Below are 17,410 nucleotides of genomic sequence, written 5' to 3' on the forward strand. Positions count from 1 at the left end.
GGACTCGGTGAGGGGTCAGGAGGGAGCTCCCAGGGACCCCGCTACCTGGCTGCCTTCAGCCTGGACTTTCGCTTTCTCCTGTGTGTGACTTGGATGACGTCTAAGGTGTCTCTCCACAAACTCTCTACTGCCAGACGACGACTCATCAGACGGAGCTGTTGTCTACATGTTCACACGCCGGTCTCCCATACTGGACTCTGCACTGCTGCTCACTGTGGCACCTCCAGGAGACCAGAGTGCCAGCTGTGGAAGTCAGCGCACTGCTGAACCCACAGATGACGGACGGTCCACGCGAATGCAGACACCACCTCTGAAGTAAAACACTGAGGAAATCACCTTGGAAAACACACACAAGAACACCTTGGAAATACAACATTACATTAAATCCATCTAGGGAGTTGGCCACCTCTCTGAAGGTTGAACTACTCTAGAATGTTAAGCTGGCACCATGAGAAAAATTATGTGTCTAAAACCAAGACTGGAAGCAACAAAGTCCTCAAAGAGGAGATGTGAAACCCGGCCCCAAAGCAAAAAGCCATGGTCTTGAAATGAGCAGAATCTAATGGCAAAATCCTGAGTACTTTAAAAAAATACTATGGGTTTTCAAAAAAAAACAAAACTATAGGTTTTCCGTAATTTTCCCCGTAAAAAATAATTTTTTAGAAAACCTCTGAGAATAATATATAATCCTTCTTTACTGTCAGCTTTCAGAGACAAAATTTAAGAAATCAAATGTAACAACTTAAAGTGGCATAGGCACACCTCAAGAACAGAGGTTTGCAATAAAAAAAAAAAGTTTCCCCCAAAGTGACAGTGCTGCACATCGCAGAATTCTTGAAAAAACAGCAGAGGTGGTTCACCGCGCTCTGAACCAGACGTGGCATCAGGTGAACAACCACTCAAGCACACAAGTGGCATTTTGTGATCAAATTTATTTTTTGTTTAAATTTCATTTACTTTGTTTTACTGTAATTTACACAAGAGACTTCCAAGTAAACTAGATATTTTACATTCACCACACATTCCCCCAAATCTCCACAGTTGTTAGAAAAACATTAAAATCCATGTGCTGGCCCGTCATTTCCATGTGCGCCCAAGCTCCCAAACGATGCTACAGATGCCAGTGAGTTAAGTTCATTAAAAGGAGAAGGGGAGACTCTACTTCACCAGATTAGCAATAATCTTCCTGGCATCAGACGCTTTGCAGACAATGATTATGCTCTTGACAAAACCCATCTTACAGCAGTGCCCAGAGAGTAGACGTCGGTTCTGATCCTGAGTACACAGAGGACACGTGCGATGTGGGGTCTGCAGCCGAGGGGAACTGGGTGCTGCCACGTGGGAGTGACCCTGCACAGCCATGTCCAGGCCACTGCGATCACTTCAGTGGGGACACAGGGCGGGAAACCAGGGAGCAGGGAGGGCGGGGCTGTCAGCGAATCAGATTACGAATATGGTATGACCACGGGGCCTGGCGTGGGGCAGGAGCGGTGGGAGGTTAAAGAAGATGGCTGGGACCTGAAGGCTTCAATAAGATTCTATTCGAGCTCCCAGAACTGACAGGAGAAGAACTAGACTTAGACAGAGAAAGATGATAGAAATCTTACCTAGCTATTATTCTTTTCTTTAAAAAAAATAAAAGGAAAAAAGAGGAAAAAAGGAGACCCGCAGCTTCTAGGCTACGTTTTCCCGATGCGTGTTCAGGGTGCGTTCCAATGATGTCCCAGGAGAGCACACCCCAGCGAGTGCAGCTGCGCTGGCCGCGGGCCGGGCCTCTGTCTCCTGTGCAGACAGGCCTCGCGCTGCCTCTGAATCTCTTCCTGTCTCAGACGCATTATCTCCCCCTCCAAGTATGTATTTCAACTCGAAAAGAGCAAAACGTCATCACTATCTGTGTTCTACCATGTTAAGTTGTGAGGAATCTAGATCATTTGCATAGTTTCCAAGCTGTAATTTCAGAAAACAGTCATTTTAGAAACAGAACTCCATGGAAGTGCTGTACTTCCAGTTTTTCTTAACGGCCTACAATCCTATTAATTTCTTCATCAATTTCTGTCTTTGCCTAACAGAAGCCTGAAAAATTATACAGTGTTTTTTTTTTTTTTTTTAATAAATCACAGACCGTCATTTCCATTTTTCCTAGACTTGATGTAGAAAAATACTTGAAATTTAAAATACAAAAATTCAATAAAAAATGGAATTTTTTTTAAAAGGAGCTTTATACCTCAGGGGCAAACAAGTAAAAACTGGCCTGTAACTCTTTACTAATAGATATTGTCCAATTTGGCTGTATGGTAATGAAAATCCAGAAACAAATGATTTTAAATACATTCAGAGTTTCATTCCAGATTCCTTGGAATGCCAAAAGATTTTTAATAAACTTTCCTGTGGGATTCTGTTGATTATGGGACTAAAATTAAAATTTATAAGAGACTGATTTAAAAGAACAAAAAAGTAATAAAAGGCTATATATATGTGTGTGTGTGTGTGTGTGTGTGTGTGTGTATATATATATATATATATATATATCTTGGTCCACAACTTGCCATTTACGAAACATACCAGCTAGTATTACATTGCAGTCAATTCATCCATTAATGGTATTACTCTGATAATTATTAAAATCTGTTCCAGGTATATATACTGAAAATATTTTCTTTTGCATTCTTGCTGAAGATAGGTACAGTACTTTGGAGAAATTGTACTAATCCCTTCAGTATGTTTATATGTACATATATACACAAGTGTGTGTACTGGGATCTGTAGCTCTACATGCGTTTTATATACAGCTACAGATTGACACACACAAACATATATACACACGTAGCTGGGACCCGTGCCTCTGGGCACAGACCCACAAGCACACGTCTGGGAAACGTCAACACTGCAAGACATGGTCAGATTCTTCTTCACTCATCACTGGCTGCACTGGTTCCCCTTACTTGACCTTGATTACGTAACTGTAAGAAAAGCAAAAGACAGTCCAATGTGTTAAAATACAAAAAGACAAAAAGACACACAAAAAACGTTAGACCACAGCTTGTCACAATCATTCTCTAGGGAAAAAATCCTCAATGTAGCAAAATTTCTGGCAGACAGTATACCCCAACTACTGCATTTTTTTAACCTCTTGATTCAGGTCTTGCTAAGAGCATAATATTTTGTTTCATCAGAGGGAAAATAAATTAGAAGCAGAAATAAATGACAGAAACTCAGGAAAACTTAATGAAAGTAACAATAAATTTTAAAAAAATTTTACGTGAACACTGAATTTTAAGAAAAGGGCTTTTGGAGGAGCCCTGGTGGAGTCCATCCTTTCTTACTTGGCGCTGCTTTCCTTCAGGACTGAACACCGCTTGTGCAGCAGCTGAAGAGCAGGCAGTACATGTCGGGGGCAGCAAAGACACAGCAGGTGAGAGCACTGCTCTGTCTCGTCATCTCCTCAGGAAACGCCACAGTTCAGCGCTAACAAGTGGCAACGGCATACTGCCTATTCTGTTTACCCATCCTGGTCTCAACACGTGGGCTAGGTTCTGATGTTCTCTTTTCTCCCCTATAAGAAAATCTCTTATCTGGCGTGTAAATGTGTGTGAACGAAGTAACACCATACAAATATTTCACACTGGAAATGAAAACCAGTGTATTTACACATATTAAAGCTAAATGTAAAGATACTTGAAGAGTCAACATGAAGGAGGACTTTTTGGTATTCAGAAAAAATTTCAAATTAAATGAATTACTGACGCTCATGGCATGGCATGAAGGATCTTTGATTTTAAATGGTTTCATATGTTTCCTTACTAACCACAAAAGGTCCTAGTGAGAAACAGGTCAGGTAACTGGCTATCGATGGGAAATTGGCTGCATGGTGAGTGTGCTTGGCAGCTGGATTCTAGCCTGCAACACGAAGAACTAACTTGGGATTACTACATTCAACCTGCTCCACAGATGAAATTCTTATACGATAGTAACTCGTGTTCACTGTCAATGTCTGACATATATTAAATTCTCTTAAATTCTAAAAATTAAACCACATTTAACACACTGTCTCTATTCAGCAAGTTAACTACCCATTACCAAAAAGGTTCTGGTTTTTAAACATTCTTTTCACCCAGGTCTTCACTTACACAGTTTGGTATTGTCTCTGACCCTACAGGGGACTCATCTAGACATCAGCAGCCGACGTGCCTCGGACGGAACCCTTCTTACGCATCTAAACGTAAAATAAGATCGTGAGCTGCTGAAATCACAGGCTCTACATCGGGTTAGTAGCAAAGGGAGAAAAAGACCTTGAAGAGATTGTGAAGTGACCGCTGCCTGTTTACAAGCAGATATCCACGTCAAAAATGAAGTTCTGAGGCCATTCTAGTTACCTTGATCCAAAGAAAATCTTGCAAAAGGCTTTTTTTTCTTACACAGCACAAAAAAACATGTTAATATCTATTCTCGGAAACAGGAAACAAAAGCCTGCAGACTGATGACGTGAAATTATCAAAGATCACCAGGGTGAGCGAACTGCTCACCAACACAGTGTGAGAAAATGCCCTGATGGTCTGGTTCACTTTTTCACAGTCCTTGGACCAGAGGAAGCCGTGTGGTGTGGCCACCTCTGGCTTCTGAGACCAGTGTTCCTCAGAGGAGTTCTTCATGGTAAGTGTATTAAAGAGCGGGAGGCGAAGGAAGAACAAGAGCGCACAGGGACAGTGCACAGAGAAACAGGGGCACAAGGGTGCATCACCAAGGAGCAAAGGGAGCTCAGCCCTCCCACCACCCTCCCCTCAAGGGCCAGGGAAGAACAAGCCTAAAGCTGCCCTAAGTACTCCTTCAGTTGCTGGGCCTAATCTCAGTGTTTCTCTGTGGGATTACAAGCTTGGGCATTCCTTTCATGCCTGACCTCTCAGAGATGCTTTGCCTTCTCTCCAGGGCCAAAACCCATTTGAAAGAAATCCAATTCTTAAAATATTTGAGAATTAAGAAAAGAACTACAACACATCAAATTCTACCATCAGGTGTCAGGGAAACAAGACCTCAAGGAAAGGGGAAATGCCTCGGTGGTGAAGAGGACGTGGAAATGGTAGGCACTCTGGCCTGCAGGCATGCTGCTGCCCAGACTGAGAAGACGCCAGCAAACCAACCGTCAGGGCTCAGAGCAGCAGCAACGTGATGCGGAATAAAGCTGTCCCTGGTGACCTGGAGCGAAATAACCTATGTGGGATTTAACATTAAGATGACCAGCACTTAACCCTGAAATCTGACTTGAAGTATTTTTGAAATACTTCAACGAAGACACTGCCATGGACTCCCAACCCTGAACCAAGGACAGATTCCTACCCACTTTATGAGGGAATCTGTCAGTTTAGGCCACATGGGTACAATCACGATGTTTTCTGATAAGCTGGGTTTCTGTGTGACTACCTGACACCTTCTTTTCAAGTGCAGTTCCCAATTCAGGATTGACAGGTGTGCCTGGAGACGCAGCTGGGCCTGCAGGTCCGCCACAGGTGGGGGACAGTCACCACCTCCTGGTGGCGCTGCGCTCGGATGTCTGAGACTAAAACACTGACAGGGAAGTGAGCGCCGCCCCCCACCCCGGGAGAGAGGCGGCCTCAGCCGTCTGCCTGAGGGCTCCGCCCGCTACCCTTTGGCCATCACCACCCTTCCTCATGATAGGAGTGGGGCCTCAGCACAGAAATCAAAAGAAAGCCTCCTTCCTGAGAGTTCAAACCAGCACAAGGAAGTCCGTTTTTGGTTTTTTAACTGGTGCTGGCAAATCCCTTTTTGGAGATGCCAAAGCTGTACCATAAACTTACTAAGGATGAGGGTGTAACCCTGGTCTTTCTTTTCAGTGTTCAGCTGACACCCGCGGCTTGGAGGGGCTAGAGGCAGAGCTGGTGGCTCTCTGGAGCCTGGAGCACCCAGCAGGAGTGGAACCAGGCAAGGCGGGGAAAGGGGCCGAGACCGTGTGGTGGTGAAGGGCGCTGCTTAGAGAAGGGCGTCTGACTCGAGAGAAACAGTGCGACAGATGTGGGACAGAGGCGTCACAGGAAGATAGCAAGCACCCTTAGCTTACTCTCGCCTGTTTAAACATCCCGCCTGGGGCCAGCCTAGAAGTACGGGCAAGGGGCGGTCTTCTGTACTAGCCATCCTATCACCCCGCTCCCAAGGCCCAGAACTCAGAGCCATGCCGTTTAGTGTGAGGAACTGAGGTCGGCGAGGCCTCTACTGGCTGGCCTGCAAACCAAACCCTGATTTATAATGTTGTTACTATGGGGGAAACATGTTCCAAATTTCAAAAACTGAACTTAAAAACTTTTGGAACAAAATCCATTCATAAGCTGGAGGCTGCTTAAAGTTTACTTTACATATAAGATAAGGTTAAAACATTTTATTGCCTTATAAAGAAAATATGTGCTAGTCCTCTCAGAAGGTTTGTATAAAGCTAATTAGAAGCAGATCTGCTGTAATCACCAAAAGTAAGCAATTTTAAACACAGATTCTTTACAATGCTATGTGCCAGACAAATAGATTTCCTTCTGTGCCAAAGAACCTGATTTGCTGCCAGTCTCCTGTGATTAAATGGAGTTCCTGCCTCACACACAGGCGTTCGTCAAATACTCCCCTCCTGCCTGCGGAGCTTCCCAAACTGGGACTGCTGGCAGGACTCTGGATGACTGCATGGAAACCGAGAGCCTTTGCTGGACATCCCTTGCGGGGCCTTACTTTCAACTGAGAAGCGCAGCCCGGAGCAAAAGCAAAACCAGACACAGGCAAGAGTAGGTGGGGAAGAACCATCCGCTCTGGGAGGAAGGGGGTGCTCGCGAGCTGCAGGGCTGGCTCACAGGTATGGGGAGGAGCTGGAATGGGCTGCACTTTCTGAGACGTGGCCCGCAGGCCTCCAGCCCAGGGATCACCTGGATTTCTGCCCCAAGCTTGTAAGAAATAAGGAGTCATTACCGGCTGTGGGAGGGAGGAGGCACTTCTGGAATCAGTGACAATACCACTAGCTTTCTTATCTTGGCTACAGAAGAGGGAACTAGGACTTACTGTACTAGCGGTAATAACCTATTGTGATAATAAAATGACAGAGGCAACTTGGCCTAAGTTAAGCGAATGCCTAAAAGGACTGTGAACCAGGCACCATCACAGAGAACCAGCACGTGCAAGGGAATACAAAACCAGTGGACATTTTACGGGTAACAAATTCTAGATCAACAGAGTTCTAGTCTACTTGCATAAAGATGCTCAATAAAAGAGAAATCAGAATAGAAAGATATTAGTGTCTAAGAAACCAGAGTTTAACAAGGATATAGACAGGAAGAAATGGCTTTCAGTAACACTTGCCCTCATTTTAAATCTAAACTTATTAAGCATGGACACAGTTTTAGAAAAGGGAAATCAGAGAATTTCCACAGAATGAAGTCTTACTGTTTCTAGTTCTTTCTGAGTTTCATCTTCCATTCTCCTAATGTCTTCCATTGTCAGATCAATCCACTTGTCAATCCAACAAAAAAGCTGGCGATGAAAGTTTGTAAATATCCTTTTTTCTTGCTTTTAAAACAAAAGAAAGTATTGTAAGATGGCAAAACTCTAACATTAAAAACATTTTTTGCTTTATATGCCCCAGTTAACCCATGAAATGACATATTCTTGGCTTGAAAAGACCACTGTTTCAATTAGTGAAAATCTTAATTCCATCCTATTAACATTTTGTAAAGCAAAATAAAAAGAAACATCTCTCTGAGAAATGTGAAAGGATTCTCCTTGCAAAGGCAGAATGATTTGTCAGAAACTGTAAAAAACGTGGTTGACGCGTTCAGATCCAACACGAGCTCCAGCCAGACCCAGCTTATTTTTACATTTTTCTAATGTCAATGACCTAAGGTCAATCTGACTTCTGCTACAGAACCATACATTGTCATTCTCCCCTGCAATTCAAAGAAATACTGTGAGGCGGAATATAGCAGGTACTGAAAGAATTGGATTCTTCAGAATAAGATGTTTTATTAAATTAAGAATTACTACATACTCTCCATTAATTTTCCTGCTCTAGTATTACTATTAATAGGTATATATATGTATGTGTATGTGTGTGTGTGTGTGTGCATACATAAAATTAGTGACTTTAACGTATGTAATTCGTGGCTTTAACTGCTGGATTATTTAAGGTTTACTACACTTTCCAGAGAAGAGAGAAAAGTGCAATGAACAGTGAGTACTTTAATATTTCTGGACAATCTTCAACTTAAATTTTTTTTTCCATGAACAGAAGGGACCTCATCAATTATATGTGTAACTTCTTTATCAGAACTGGCTTGTTAACCTATTATTCTGATCCAAGAGGAAGAAAGAGAGCCAGTGTTCATAGTGCCTGCTATGGCCAACTGCAAGCAGGCTTAGGAATAATTTAAGACCCTTTAAAAAAAAAAAAAAAAAGTTAGATCAGTTACAGTTTAAAAGTAGAAGTGACGGTGAAACTCAGATACAACTAGTTGTGGGAAGTTCCAAGATAACACAGGGGCTTCTAAATAATGACAATGGAGACAATTCACAGACATCTATGAATTATTCACCCTACAGGAAAATTAAATACCAAAGAAACTTTCATATTCCCTACAAGATTACAATCACGAGTATCTATGCAACTGCAATTCTCCCCTTTTTCTAGATCAAAACACTTGTGTTACTATCTCTTGAATGAAGACATAAAAAAGAGGTAACGAGAACCGGGATCCTCAGATCATGTCACTGCAGGTTCGGCGTAACCATTCCCAGCGAGGACCTCCGAGGAGGACGTCCCACCAGAAAGTGCGAAGTTCACAGACAGCACCGTCCGGAGAGACCTGTGGGCCCACCAGGAACAGAGGAGCCTCAACAGCAAGGCCTGGCCTCTCCCCTCCAGCCAGGGCCGGGACCCAGGTTCCCTTGGGGACATGCCAAGGGCTCCGCACAGAAGAGCCGGGTAAGCCATCAGGAAAGCACTTGGCACAAAAAGAATGCTTTGCTCTTCCCCAGAGAAAGCCCCTTAGAGCCTCCGCTGGTGTCTGATTTTGCTGTTTGTAGGGAGAAAAAGGAGGGCAGAGAGGCATTATACTGGGACAAGAATTTCACCCAAATGAGAAGGAAAAGGTGGCAAGAGAGACAACACCCCACTAACGGCTACCTGCAGTCTTAACCCACACTTAGTCACAGCGTTTGGGACAGGCTTTACCTTCTGGATGAAGTTTTCTACTTTGCTCTGCAGGCCCCACCACTTGAATTTGATGGTCACCAGCTTATAGGCACACATCTGAGGACAGTCAGGGTTGTTTGCCAGCTCCTTCTGGATGAGGAAAAGCAAAAATGGGAAATCACGACTTGAACGTTTAAGTCTTGATTAAAGCTGACTGCTGTGTAATAACATCACAGACGTCTACGAAGAAAATCACACCGTATGGTTTAATGCGGGTACCTGAGAATCTGAAATCATTTTAGCAAAAGCAGCAGCATTCCCGTGCTGCCGACCCTCCTTCCACAGAGCAGGCTACTTCCTGGTTCTACAATTTAACAGGCACAGCGCTTTGCCTCAAATCACACTATTCGGATTTCACATTAAGTACCAAATTCTATTCACATCGTGTCAATAGCACGCCTTTACTACGTGGAGGTCTTCCTAACGCCATTATCACACTCCCACCGTGGATGTGCTGGGGCCTCAGTAAGAACACCATGAGGAAGTTTGTCTTCTAGCGCTGGCAAGCGCAGGGGCACTGCTGTTAATTGAGGTATTTTCCAACCAAATGAGGGGACATGAAAAGGTATGTAGTAGCAAAAATCATCTATCATCACCAAGTATTTGGAAGCAAATTCCACACGTCAGGACTTTAATTTCCACGAGTAATTATATCTCATAGTTTAAACGTAGTTGAGAGTTAGGATACAAAAGGGAAAATAATGGGGGGAAAAAAAAGCAAGGGAGAAAGGGTGGGGAACTATCTGGATTGGAAAAACAAAATGTTTATAATTTACTTTCATAAGAAAACAAAAAAGCAATTAGAATTTGGATTCTCAAAACACGTTACCCTAGGTCCAAGAGTATGAAAACTTACTCTGGATTTTTAGGTTCAGAAATAAGAAAAGAAAAAAAATTGGAGTGGAGAGAAGGAGTGAGAGGAGGCAGAAAAGGAGGGAAAAAACAAACACGACAAAGTGTTAACAACTGTCAAATCTAGGTGGAGGTGTTTACAGTTCTCTGCTTCTGGTTTCTTGACTGCTTTTGAAATTTTTCATTATAAAAATTGGTGGGGGGTGGGCATTGCAACCCACAGCACTGCTGATGATCTCTGTGGTGCAACTCAGCACAGGCGGCTGTCCTGGCACAACACACGAGCAGGTTTACTTGGGGGAGAGGGGTGAGCTGGGGGAGAGTGTGAACCAGGAGCTCAGCGCACACTTCAGTGTCCTCACCATGGACCCACTGTGCATCATGGGGTTCTCCCACGGCGGTGAGTGCAGGAGACGGAATGCCTGCCTGCTGGAGCAGAGAGCCTGGGAGGGGCCCACAGCAGTGAGCGAAGGCAGCCTCAGACCCGCGCCTGGACCTCCCAGTCCAGCCCGGAAGGTGGGTCAGGCTCAAAGATTCCCAGGTGGCAGAGGTGGGGACCCCCGGCGGTGGGGAGGACAAGGGCTGTCCTGCCATCTCCCGGCTCAGTCCTGGTGTACTTCCAAGAGCACAGCCATATCTCAGGACTGTCATCAGGACTAAATAAGGCAGGGTATGTATGCTCCGTGCTTAGCTGGTGGGACTCAGCTGAGCATGCATTAGTTCTCTCTCCTTTATTCTTACATAGAGTTCAAAGAGTAACTTGAATATGCAAAACAGCTTTTCAAGAAAGTTTCTCAAAAGAGTAGCAAGTTAGAGGGGCCCTTTCTACAGAAACTAAATTACGGGGTGAAAAGGCACACGCCTTTTACAAGGGTCCTCCCCTTCTCGCTCACTGCTCTCAGGGTCACCCAGCACTCGAGACACCGGCACCGGTGCAGCCACCCCAGGCGCCCCTGCCACCTGCTGCGCCCCCCTCACACGCTCTCCACTGGCAGCAACTTCGCTGTGTGTAAGCAAGTGTTTCCAGCCAGCCACAGGTACATGCATTTTTTAAATGATGAATTTCTGGGTCTTATTCTAAAGCCTCAAGATTATTCTTCATTTATGTAATCATAGCAACCAGGCCACATTTCACTCCCCCCCACCTCCCCCTTCAAACCCTCAATAATGTTCCAGTTTCAAGTGAATTCTATGATACATGAAAAAAAATTCCACTTTGGTATTATTAATAGGACTCAAAAGTTCTGTAGAGACCTGCATGATTGATCATCTTTTCTCAGAAAACGTCTTCTGTAATAACATTTCACCTTCTGAATAATGACCTGGTACATGGATTAAATCAATGAGGCAGCACCACAAGCATTTAAATACAAACATTACATACAGCAAACTGTCCTTTCGTAGGTGAGTTCTATGTCAGCAGAGAAACTTGACTAGCTTATTGCTCTATTTTTCCAATTTCCTTCCCATAAAACAGAGAACAATGTTAAAATTCAGCATGGATGGGTACATGTGTGTGTGCACGCATGTGCACACACACACACCCCCCCCCCTTAATTTGTGAACAAGTTTAATTCACCAAGTATTAACTGGGCATCATTTACAACCCAATCTGTGCTAGGTGTTATCAGAGGACACAGGTGGCTGGTAGACAGGAAAGTAACCGTGTATAAAAGCAACGATGAAAGCACTACCCTTGGCGCCAACAGTCTCTGCCAGAAGGGCACCTACTGTGGGTGCTGCGCCCTGGACTCCCATCTCTGACCTGCAGGCCCTGCACTTAACTGAACTGGGCTCTGGGGTCTACAAGTCAGTCCACAGCCTTCCCCAGCGGGCAGCGAGCTTCTCAGGGCCCAGCCTCGTTGAAATGTCAATGACAAGGCTGGTCGTTTACAGATCATTTTTTCAATAAGCGATGAGCCAGTGTGGAGGTGCGCTCTTATCCAATGAGGGTCAGTGACAACGCTCACATGAAATACATCTGGGTGTACGCAGAATAAGGCATTTAACACAGTGAGGCACGCCTAACAGCAGTGCCAGACTAGGAGTAAGGGGCTTGGGCTGCAAAGTAACCTATGTAATGTAGTCGGGGTTCTTCCCCGCCCCCGCCAGCCAGTAGAAGTGAACCCTGGGCTCCATTTGACCTATTTATCCCCCACTGACGTGCCACTGAAAGCAGGGGTGTGAGCTGAGTGTGAGGGGTGGGGCTGGCCCAGGGCTACAGGAGCTAGGCTCATGTCCCTCATGTCCAATGGCTCATCTTAAAACTTGCTATAGTTTTGCATTTTATTCTATAATATGCCCAGGCTTAACAAATATCCTCCTGCCCACCAACTCTGGCTGAAACGTCCTCTTGGTGGAGAACCTCTGATACACCACGGATTAGCCCTAAGACACCTTCCAGGAATGGAACATTCCAAGGTCCCTATTAATTATGGACTACTGAGAGCTTCGTTCTCAAACTCCAAGTCGCTAGACAGCCTGTGCTAAGTGAGAACCCTGGGTGTTTCTAGAACACTAGCTCTTCAGAAGCCACCCACCCCTCCCCCCATTTTATAAAAACAGCAGGATAAAGCATGGTTCTAATTAAAGAGTAAGTTAAATTTAATACACACATGCCTACACCAAGCCGGGCCTCCAAGAACAGAGCACACACACGTGATTCCAACAATCACCCGAGTTTGCTTCTCACATCTTCCTAGTGACTTTGGCAGGCTGCTCAAACCAATTAAAACGACTACTGGTAATTGACAAAATCTACTGGTCTACAGAATGTAGTTTAGAAACTGTGAGTGATAGGACAGAAAGGAACCAGCTCTCTGAGCTCTCGTCCACAGACGTAAAAGGTATAGTCAATCTGCTTTTGGTTTTCTATCCAATTATTAAAAAAAAAAGTTCAGGGAAGAATATGGAAATCAATTAAAAAATAAACAAGTGAACAAACAGCCTGCTGCCCTTATTTCTTGGCCTAATTCTCCATAATATCAACACGCAAGGGGGAGGCACAGAGGTGACATACAGAAACATAATCTTAAAGAGCCTTGGAGAAAGATGAGAACACATAAGTTATATATTTTCAGTTACTAATACTGTATTACTATTATTATATTACATTATTAACATCTGTCGTATTTGAGATCTCACCCAATCTAAAGATGACTTATGCAATTCACCTCTTCATCTGTGCTATGGTGTTAAAACTAGTGACAAAATAAAGAAAATAACTTAAGAAAAGTCTCCATTACTTAATGATGACAGAAAATAATGAACTTGACTATAAGTGGTTAAAAAAAAGCATAATCTTGGCATAATCTTTCTGGGGGGGGGGGCAATGGTCTGACACTAAGTAATTAAAAAGTCTTAAAGCTGCTTATATCTTATATAGATGCCATATACACTTCAACCTGATAATTCTACTTTCAGAAATGTATCCCAATTCATCAGGTAAGAAAATAACAACCCTGCAGATCAGTTTACAACAGTACAACCTTGGACTTAGTAAATGCCATACCCACTGAAAGAGCTGGTGAAATACCTCCTAGGTCTTCCAAACAATGGGCTATTACATGAAGGAATAAAAAGCTCAGTATGAGTATAAATAGGTATCTGTGTATAGCATAAACATCTGTAACAAAATAAACTGTGAATTAGGGAATATAACAAATAGCAATAATTAAATGGTGAGGCTACAACTGCCTTTTTTCAAAACTTCATAAACATGTATCATTTTATAATCAAGAAAAAACTAATATACTTAAAAAAATAAGACTTATTAATAAAAGTTTTTGCTGTCAGCTGAGTATTTTAGGACAACAATTTACTTTGCCTTAAATTATTAGTATCTGGGATCTATTTTAAATCTTCATTCACCTTTGATTACAACAATAAATGTTTTTCTGCCTATTTTTGATGGTTCATAAATCAAAGCTAAAAGTTGAATTAAGATCTTTAATATATAACTTTAGTCCAGTCCATATTTAATTTTTCCTCATCTTAAACTTCTAAAGCAAAAATGAGGTATAAATGTAGAGTAAAATATTATCAACTCTTCAGAGTTACCAGAAGTATTCTTATGAAAAAATGTGTAACCTTTAAAAAATGCGAAAAATCTAAATGGGACAAAATATTGCGACCCCATATTCTGAGCAGTGTTCCAGAATCTAGATACCCCAAAGGAGTTTTGGCTGGTCTGCCCAGCCTTCAGGAGACTCACGCGATGCTGGCCCAGGGCAGAGTCTGCTCTCTGGCCTTCAACAATACAAATGTTTTCTGATTCTTTCCTCTTCCACCAGTTGGGAAAAAAAAAAAATCCCCTAACAAATAAAGCCATAATCTAAACGTGGATCATTCACAGCTAATTCCAATCCAGCCCAACCCTAACACTTCCTAACCTAATATAGGAGAAAATAAAATTAACTTGTATTTAATGAAAATACAAGTTTTATACAGATTATGGCATGAAAACTGAAAAGAGCAACTGAAAATAAAAGGTAAAGGATGGTGGGTTACCCAAATGTAAGAATCAGAAGTTCTATAAATAACAGTCACGGGCTAACAGAAGAACCCCAATCACTCGTCTCCATGATTGAATTTCAGCTGCAGTACCAGCTAGTTGTGAAATGTTTCCAAAATTGTATTTAAATAGTTTGTGTATTCACTGAATTCCTTACATTTCACGTTTCTAACTATAAACAGAACCTCTAAACTCAAATCATGTTTTTAATTTAACGACACATATTAGGTTACCCTGAGGCATGCGGACAAGGCCTAAGGGAGAGTAGCATATACTGAAGCCACACAACGGAATCAAACAAAGCGCAGCGTGTTTAACCGGAATGGCGAGCAATCAGCCCATGCGCTCACGAGAACTGGTTTCTTGGATCTGTGACAACATACACAAATGTAAAAGGGGGGTGGCGGAAACCCCAAAGGCATTCTTCAAAATCATTTTCTAAAAATGTGCTCCGCAGTTTCATCCTACATGTCAACTGCACATATACTCTTTCCTATTTAAAATGTGTTGGGATAAAGACAGAACAGATATACGCTGCATTTAACCAGTTAACATTTTGCAAGGACACAGCAGTTTCTATAAGGCTCACACCCCATTCATATTTTAATTTTTCAATTTTAGACAATTTGAATGCTCAATTTCAGCTGCTGATTTCGTAAGGTTAAGTTTCCAGCCCAGATTTCACTAAAGAAAAGTTAAAAATAAACGTACTGCTGGGGCTGTTGCCAGTGCACCCATCAGTAAACATCAACAGAAGATTACACTACGTGTGTCAAGTATGTGTGCCGAAATCTCAAGCAGAGCCCGCTTCTACCATCCCCAGCCACTCCCTCAATCTGTTCCGACTGTGGCAGCCATGTGGACAGGCCAACACTGGACGTTACATTCTCTGTAAGTACATGGCATGTCTAACACTGATGTTTACTTAAGATGGCTAACCTGAATTCAGTGGATACTTCCTGAGTATCTACGCTGAGCAGACAGACTCCTGTACTCAGCACTGTACATATCAAGCACGCTGGACATGGGGCCTACAGGCTGAGAGTCTGGAGGGTGGGGATGAAGTGGGTGGGGGAAGGGAGGGAGTGTGAACCTGTGAACTGTGTCCCTGACGTGGGACACACCAAGGGCCACGAGCAGGGCGTCGATGATGACACTCAGAAAGTTTCAGAGTCAGGAGGTTCCTATATGGGCAAAGGCTGTCAAATGGAAGAAGTAAACATGGGATAAAGTTCAAAAGATTAAACTAACCGTAGGTTAAACTCATATAGTAAGTTTCACAATAATAAAGACAGCAAAGCTTACTGCCTGGGAGAGAATGATTGGTCACATTTTCCATGTCTCCACACTTAATATTTTTGTAGCTCACAACCATTTTACTAATCAGAACTCTGACATGTGCTTCATGCTTGTGTCCAATTATTCCAGGAGTGACACCAAGTACAAGTGAAATCACAAGTTCACCCTTCAAGTGAAACGCACGAAGAAAAGTTTCTGTCCCTGACAGTGTCAGGAAGACACAAGAGGCCCATCTTGTCAATGCACTCTTCGCATCCGAGTGGGACACCCCATCCGTCCACACCCAGTTCTTCAGCTCTGTCCAAGAACAGAGGCATTCAAGGGCCCAAAATACGGCTGGAACTAATCATGTACTGCTCCTGCAGAGCTCAGCTTCTGGAAGAAACAGAATGGCTCTTCTGGTATCCTCTTAGGAGTTGCATAATTAATACACACTAAGGGTGAAACTATGCCAAAGCCGTTGACTGTGTGGATCACAATAAACTGTGGAAAATTCTGAAAGAGATGGGAATACCAGACCACCTGACCTGCCTCTTGAGAAACCTATATGCAGGTCAGGAAGCAACAGTTAGAACTGAACATGGAACAACAGACTGGTTCCAAATACGAAAAGGAGTACGTCAAGGCTGTATATTGTCACCCTGCTTATTTAACGTCTATGCAGAGTACATCATGAGAAACACTGGGTTGGAAGAAGCACAAGCTGGAATCAAGATTGCCGGGAGAAATATCGATAACCTCAGATATGCAGATGACACCACCCTTATGGCAGAAAGTGAAGAGGAACCCAAAAGCCTCTTGATGAAAGTGAAAGAGGAGAGTGAAAAAGTAGGCTTAAAGCTCAACATTCAGAAAACGAAGATCATGGCATCTGGTCCCATCACTTCATGGGAAATAGATGGGGGAACAGTGGAAACATGCCTAATCATTAACTATCGTATAAGAAAATTAGACCATGCTATAATCTTCAAAGGTGTTGTTTCAGTTGGTTAACATGACAACTCCTCACCCATCAGAGAAAGCAAACTGGAAAATTAAAGGCATCCACATGTAAATGGATAAGTCACTGGTATTGGTAATCACAACCAATCACAACAGAAAATGAACCACAATATGGATGTGTATAATCTACACATACATATATGTATAATACTACACAGAAGAAACAGACTTATATCCATGAGAAATGCATGGTTTTACCTTGAAGCAAAAATGTTTATCAGGTTATAAAATACTCTATTATTATGCAGACTCAATCAAGTGTTGAGACCTAAATAGCAAAATATAATTCATGTGCTCAGATTTTAAAAATTCTTTTTTTAGAAGGAAAATGAATATATATACAACTAAAGTCTGAACCTCTAGGTTTGTAATTTTTAAAAAAATTAAAAACCTATGTATCATACCATAAACTAAAGAAGTCTGTACTCTTAACAAATACAGAATACATGAAAATCTATTATTCCCTGGTAACCCCATGACCCCCTGCTAGCAAAGGCTCTAAAACTGTGCAGCCT

The 17,410-nt window shown here is 42.8% G+C and overlaps 1 protein-coding gene across 2 annotated transcripts in view; it reads right to left on the reverse strand.

Moving 5' to 3' along the window:
- Positions 1–912: 912 nt before the first annotated feature.
- Positions 913–17,410, reverse strand: part of PITPNB (phosphatidylinositol transfer protein beta) — a 61,314-nt gene continuing 44,816 nt past the window's right edge. Inside the window, exons 9-12 of one of the 2 annotated variants that reach the window (XM_061385240.1) lie at positions 9,209–9,319; positions 7,426–7,548; positions 4,128–4,213; positions 913–2,960 (exon numbers count right to left, since the gene is read on the reverse strand). In XM_061385240.1, the coding sequence (XP_061241224.1) occupies positions 4,166–4,213; positions 7,426–7,548; positions 9,209–9,319 (282 nt within the window). In that variant the 3' untranslated portion in view covers positions 913–2,960; positions 4,128–4,165. The remainder of the gene's footprint in view (positions 2,961–4,127; positions 4,214–7,425; positions 7,549–9,208; positions 9,320–17,410) is intronic. The other variant, XM_061385239.1, reaches the window with a different exon arrangement.

Source organism: Bos javanicus, chromosome 17 (genome assembly GCF_032452875.1).
Source record: "Bos javanicus breed banteng chromosome 17, ARS-OSU_banteng_1.0, whole genome shotgun sequence".
Lineage (NCBI taxonomy): Eukaryota > Metazoa > Chordata > Mammalia > Artiodactyla > Bovidae > Bos > Bos javanicus.